Below are 6,659 nucleotides of genomic sequence, written 5' to 3'. Positions count from 1 at the left end.
TTTCTAGGTTGCACGCAGGTGCTCGGCACCTCGCTACCCCCGTGTAACCGACTGTCTGTAAAATAAAAGAGGCACTGCGGCCGTGTCGCCGCGAGCGCATGCCAGGAGGCCACCAGCCGGGGGGAGAGCGGCGCCTCATAGCAGCCTTGCGGCGCCAGATTCATGTTGCTTTTCTCTTCTCGTCTGGACCTTTTGGGGCCGGAGGCGCTCGCTCAGCGGACCGTGTTGGGGCCTGGGCCCTGCCGTGCGGGCGTTGGAGTGCATGTGTTTCAAGACCTTGCCTCTAGCAGAGGGGCAACGGGCCCCTTGTGTGAAGCCGACCTTGTTCTCATTTGGCCAGGGGTTTCTGCATGGGTGTGTCGTGCGCACCCCGGTCGCTGTGGCCGCGTGCGTTCTGCGGGTTGGCGCGCCCCGTGCCCTGCTTTGATCGCTCGCGTGTTATGCATGGGTCCCCGCTTTTGCTCGTGGAGCCGGGCTCGCCCCCTCTGCCCCGAACGACTTTGAGGTTGGGGTAAGGGTTACGGCGTTGTGGCTTGGAAGATGGCGGTTTCTCGGGGTTTCTCGCGGCCGCAGCCCTGCCTGGTACATGTGTGTCTGCCAGATCCGTGCTCTCGGTGACTGACCACGAGCTCCAAGTCTGATTTTTTGTAACAAATGCACAGCAAAAGGATGAGGAGCGGTACACGGCTGCGGGGGCCGAGGAGCGCTGGCGGACCCTGGGCCGCGCTTGCTAGGGCTGCAGGCCCCGCGTTGATGGGTTCATCACATGTCAGTCGCGAGGCTGAGCTTGTATCGTTTGCACATGCATGCCTCATAGCCTTCCGGGCACGCCGTTCCCGGCGGGCTTGATATTCCTGTGAATGGGTCGCCCTTCTTGGCTCGGCTTGCTGTGGGGGCAGAAGGGGTGTCACTGCTGCCGTGCTCATGTCCCTGCAACCACCATGGTCACTGCTCGTTCTCAGTTGGCAACGCGCGGTGTTTTGCGCCCAGTGTACGGTCCCCGGCGCGGCCGGGCTTGGGCAGCCGCATCTGCAAGGGCGTCATCGACTTGTCATGTAACTTCACATGTAAAAAAAGGCAAAGCAAATGGTTTATCGGGGTTTCCCGTAGCTGCAGCTCCGCGTGGTGCCTGTGTGTCTTCCAGATTTTTGCTCTATTGCTGGCTGCATGATTTGCAAATCTCTGTGGCAAGTACAAATATGCCATGCTTCTGCCTCTAACAGCAGACCGATGAATCCATATAATTGTTACTCTATCACGCATGAGACCCTGCATCATCGTAGCTTCGTGGGTGTTGATGACAGCAATGGCAACATCCACGCACTAACAGCGATTTGGTAACATGTGCCCGTCTCATTGCACCGGGTTGCACGCAAAAACCAGCCAGCCTTGTGCTGCTAATGAGCACTGTGTGACTAATACAACGAAAGTGCAGGGCCGCAACTATGCATCACTGCTGTGTGCGCCGCCGACGTGCTCTTGTCGCGCCAATTTGCCCTCGAGCCGGTACCCAAACTCGTCCTGCACCATCTGTTCAGTGTCCCATAGCAGGCACCCAATCACGGCAGCCTCAACCAGCAGCGCCCCAAAAGGCCCCACCCCAAACTCGACCATGTCCGCCTCTGGCAGGTCAGGGGTCGTCTCAGTGTCATCCACCCGCCAGCCGCGATCCTGCTTGCGGCGTGCCTTCTGCATCAGCTCCTTGGCAGTGCCCGGTGGGCTGTAGTGCTCAGCAATGGACGACGCGGGCTCAAGGACGATGTCAGATATGGTGGCGTGAAGTTCCCGGTATGGCAGCGCACAGCTGTCGAACTGAAGGTCGGGGTTGGGGCGCAGGCCAAACAGGCCGCCAATGTGGCGCACCTGCAAGGATGGTGGCATGAGGCACCAAGTGAGCGAGGCGTCAAGGTTGCTGCAGCTATGCTTAACTTGGGCACCAGAACTGTTCCAGCACGACAATACGAGCCAAGTGCTGCTGAGAGAAAGGAAATACTTGTGGAGCGCCCTGTGGATAGGCACGATACCTTGCTATGAACTGCTGAGCTGCTTGCCATAAATCCCTGCCTGGACTCTGCTGATTGCCAATGAAGTGGCGTGACAGCCCCTCCAAATCGCTCACCGCGGCGTACCAGGCATCAGCGGACTGCCGCATGGATATGCCGGCGTAGGATGCAGTAGCGTGAGTGTTGCATTTGTGAGACAACAAGTGAGGAATGGCATGCCCAAGTCCATGCTCAGCCTGCAGCGTGGCTACAGCAGCACCAGCTTGTGCACATGTCTGGCGCACAACTCGCAGTGTTGCCACAAAACAGCCTTGGCTGTGTGCGGAGTTGCAATGCGCGCATTGGGCGTAATCACTCAAGGTCACACAGACTTCCCCCCATTCTTCCCTCTTCTCCAAACCTCTTCCCTCGCCGTCTCTATGCTCAGTGCACTTTCGCCGCTTGCACAAAGATCACACCCCAGCCCCCAGGGCGCGACACTCAGCCTAAAACGCACCTTGACCTCGCACATGCCGCGCAGTTGGTCCTCTGTGAGCGCGTCTGCCAGCCGCACCATCGCCTCCGAGTCGTCGCCTACTGGGATCCCCCGGTGGCCGCACTCCGCCTCCAGGGCGCGGCTGAAGTAGCCAAACTGTGGTGGGCGGGAGCATCGGCGGGTTTGGCGCGGTCGGTTGAAAGCGTGGGGCGGGGCGAAGTTGTCGTGTGCTGGGGGTCATTGGGAGGCCTTTGACGCTCGGGCGTGGGGCGCAAAGGGGAGCAAATTGGCTGAGGCCGGCCACGAGAGTGGTGACCAAGGTAAGAGGCAACAAGAGCTGGAAAACAGTCATGGTGGGAAGGGTGGTGGCGGGCGGGTAAGGGACCGGTGTCAAGAGTGAAGAGCTGGGAGGAGCATGCAGAAGGAGCATGCGCGCGGGGCTAAGGCCGTGGACCTGGCAAGGTCTGGGTTAGGGGCTTCGCCAATGCAAGCCAGCCTAGGCAATTGCTTCAAGTGATCACGGCCACCTTGAACAAAAACCATCCACGCACCCGCACCCACTTCGCTGCATCACCCGCCCACTGCACTACCCCGCGACTCAGCCCTTCGCACTCCTCAAACCCCCTTGCTGGGCCCCCAGCCTGCCGCCCTCCTGAGCATCCCACAAGCCCGCACCTCCAGCATCCCAGCGTACAGCCGCGCGGCCTGCACCCTGTCCATGCTCAGCGGCGTGTCCTTGGCCAGCGCCCGCATGCTCGTGGTGACCGTCGCCCCGACGTAACCCAGGATGCCGTCCGCCACTGCGAGGGATACCAGAGGCATCAGCTCCTCCATCCGCCGCCCCATCGCGCCGCGCGCGCTTGGCGCCGTCGTGCCCGCATCCGCGGGCGCCGCAGCGTCGGCGGCGCCGGCGCCGGCAGCCGGGTTGGGAGGACGGCCGGCGGCGCCGAGGCCGGTGGGGGCGGCGTCTCCCAGGTCTGTCACCATCGTGAGGGAGGCATCCTTCAGGCGTTTCACGCACAGCAGGTACATGAGCTCCTGGAGGGGATGGATTGGTTGGGGTTGGTGTGGAGGAGGGGGATGACGCGGCAAGGGCGTACAGTGGGGGCAGGAATTGCAAGGGCGGGGCGAGCTGTGATGTCGCGTGCGGGATCGAAGCGGTCTGGGTTCATCTAGCGGCTCGAGAAAAAGCAAGTCGGGGTGATGCGAATGAGGAGGGGTACGCGGGGTAGAGAGTTGGCGCAGAGGGGGTGGGGGTGCCGGAAGCGCAGGGGGGTTGCGGCAGGGTGGCGGCACCACAAGGCGTGCAAGGGTGCGAATGGCCGTCAAGACTTGCGGATCAGGACGATATAGCAGGTGTTGTTGTTGCTTAGGCGTGTGAGTTAACAAGAGGGGCGCGGCTGCCGGATCAACGGACCCGGTCGGGCGCCTGCACTATGGCCCAAGCCAAGTGCCGCTGCGGAGACTTGCCAACAAATGTGCAGCCTCATAACACACCGCTGCCCACGCCAGGCAACCCATGATGCGCAGCAAGCATCAGCCACGGCGCGGCGCCCCCGGCTGCAGACACCACGGCACCCTACCTGCACAATCACGCCCCTCTCCGCGTCCCTCACGGCCGCCATCCGCTTGAGCAAAGTCGGTTCCAGCGCCCACGCGTCCTCCCCTTCCACTGCACCACCGCTGCTGTCCGGCCCCTCGGCTTTAGCATTGTCAGCGCCTGCCGCGCGCCCGAGGGCGGCGCCCTCGGCGTCGCGCTCTTCCTGCAGCCGCTTGAGGTATGACTCCACCGCCGGCTCCGCCAGAGCGCCGTCCGTGTCTAGCACGAGGTACTCCACCTGCTGGCCTTCCGCTGACGTCACCGCCATGGGCAGCGAGACCGTCGCCCACAAGTCGTCGTCAGACTCTCTGACCTGGTACACTTCGCCCTCGCCCTCCCCCAGGGGGTCCGCGGCTGCGCGCGGAGCAGCAGGGCCGCGTCGAGAATGCCTGATGCGCGAGGAGGCTGAGGAAGGCGCGCCCCTTGCGCGGCAGCTGGTGTGGTGGGGGCGCCGGCTGCGGCTGCTGCTGGGCAACTCGATGCTGCTCCTGCTGCTGCTTGCTATGCCCCCACTGCCGGCATTTGCGACACGAATGCGGCGTGCGCTGGGCTCGCGCAGTGCGGCGGGGCTCCGCAGCAGCACTGCTGCCGGTAATGTGCAGCCCGCAGCAGCCGCGGCCCCTTGCGGGATGCTGGAAGCGCGCATCAGCATCCCTTGGAAACTCTCGGCGGCGCTAACATGCACCCACTACCTAGGGAAGATCACTAAGGCACTCGTGGTACGGTATTGGGCTGCCGTGGCTATTTTCACGGTGGTGACATGCATAGATGGTTTGTTTACTAGACACTCCCACGTCTGAGATGATCACAGAGACGCCTGTTGCGTCATACGGTTTGGTTTGCCACGGGGGCTCTCGGCAAGGGTGCGATATGTATGCAGTGCGGTCGCACACAAGCGTAGGAAAAGTATCAGACTACAAAACCGACGGCATCCCCTAAGACAGTGGCTCTGACGGCGGTGGTGGATCGCTGCGTATGCTTGGTCTGCTGCGCAACATGAGCAGTGGCCGCTGCACATCAGGCGGCAGAGCAGATTCCTGCAGGCCCCTCTCTCGGGCATCTGCGCTTCTTTTGATTGGCATGGTAAGTCTCGATTTTCCCTTGCGTGTGGGTATGGCACGCTGCCGTGATCAGCAGTGATGGCACGTTTGACCGAGCTCACCCCTTTCGCTCCGCGCACATGCGCGCTGTTGTGCATGTGATGCTCAGCTGGCACTGGTGGGCGTTGTGCATGTCAGGCCCCGCAGCTCCACCAGCAATGCAGCCGGCTCCTGGCGGCGCCTGGATGACACCCGGGCACCCGAGCACGCGCCGGACGCAAAGGAGCAGCAGCCCCGGGCCTTGACCAGCAACGGATCCGGCGCGGAGGCCGGCCCGCCGGGGCTTGCTCTAGGTGCAGCACAGCCGTCAGGCCACACGAGCTCCCGGTTTTCCGGCATGAATGGTCAGCAGCATGCTCTTGAGCCCTTCCAGATCAACGCATTCGCGCAAAAACTCGACCCCGGTGAAGTCGGCCACAGACCCGCAGATGGCGGCGGGGGCAGCAGCCGCTTGCCGGGAGAGAGGGAGGCCTCTGAGGCTGGGCCTAATACGCCGCCACAGACAGAGGGGGATTATGAAATAGAGTTGCGGTCCCAGAAGGTTGCGGAGGTGGTCGGGCGAGCTCGGGCGGCTGCGACGTTGCAGCTGCTCAAGGACGGGCCTGGGAGCAAGGGGGAACTGCGCGCGTCGATGGAATCTGCGGGGAGGTACCAGGTGGGCTACTTGTTATGAGGGGCCCTCTGATATATGAAAGCAGAACTGGACGCAAGTGGGCTTGAATACAGCAGGTGCTTGTGTGCACATGCATGACCTGCATCTGTGTGCTTGAAATGAACACTTGTAAAGTAGGTATGATTTTGCAAGAGACTTGCCCCATGACTAATCACAATCCTCACGCGCCCTGCCGTGCATGGTCATCACCTGCAGGATCTATTCCTCAACACAATCAGCCTTAGCATGGGCCCCCTGGCCGGCGCTGATTCCGCAGCTTGCCCCAGGAGCCGCCCCGCCCGGCCCCGCTCCCAGCTGGCCACCGCGCTTGCCGTTGTCGCCGGCCCCGGGTCTGCAGCACGGCTAGAGGGCACGATACACGAGCTGTTGGCGCACTGGAGCCGTGCACGTGACGACGTGCGCGGGATGTACCACGTCTACATAGTTGTGGTGAGGTGGGACCCGCTTGTAGGGAACGCAGGAGTGTGTGTGCACGCAACCAAACAGAGCGTTTTGCCTTGAATGGATGCACACACGCAGCAGACGAGCACTGCTGAAAATCAGCACAAATGTACATGTGCACGCAAGCTGATTGATATATGCGTATTCTCACAACACGACTTTTGCAGGACGGCTTCGACGCCGCTGTCAAGGATACAGCCATGCGCTTTACCGTCGGAACGCAGGGTGCCATCAAGGTCGTCCACCACTCCTGCGACGTCACCAGTAGTGGAAACGCCCAGATGCACACGGGCACAAACACAAAACCCCCCGGCCCCGGATGTGCTGCGCCATCGGACCTCGGCCGCCCCGCGCTGCAGCTCTTTCT

The 6,659-nt window shown here is 62.2% G+C and overlaps 1 protein-coding gene across 1 annotated transcript; it reads right to left on the bottom strand.

Annotated features, from left to right (window-relative positions):
* Nucleotides 1–1,443: 1,443 nt before the first annotated feature.
* On the bottom strand, nucleotides 1,444–4,346 carry MNEG_4221 (hypothetical protein; the record flags this gene model as incomplete). Its single annotated transcript, XM_014047304.1, has 5 exons — nucleotides 1,444–1,863; nucleotides 2,120–2,143; nucleotides 2,500–2,634; nucleotides 3,154–3,516; nucleotides 4,062–4,346. 5 exons carry the CDS (start codon nucleotides 4,344–4,346, stop codon nucleotides 1,444–1,446), a joined length of 1,227 nt encoding a protein of 408 aa, XP_013902758.1.
* Between the last annotated feature and the right edge of the window lie 2,313 nt (nucleotides 4,347–6,659).

The sequence above is a fragment of the Monoraphidium neglectum genome (assembly GCF_000611645.1).
Source record: "Monoraphidium neglectum strain SAG 48.87 unplaced genomic scaffold scaffold00573, whole genome shotgun sequence".
Lineage (NCBI taxonomy): Eukaryota > Viridiplantae > Chlorophyta > Chlorophyceae > Sphaeropleales > Selenastraceae > Monoraphidium > Monoraphidium neglectum.
The sequence above is the reverse complement of the archived record's forward strand: the minus strand, read 5'-3'. Positions and strand labels throughout refer to the sequence as shown.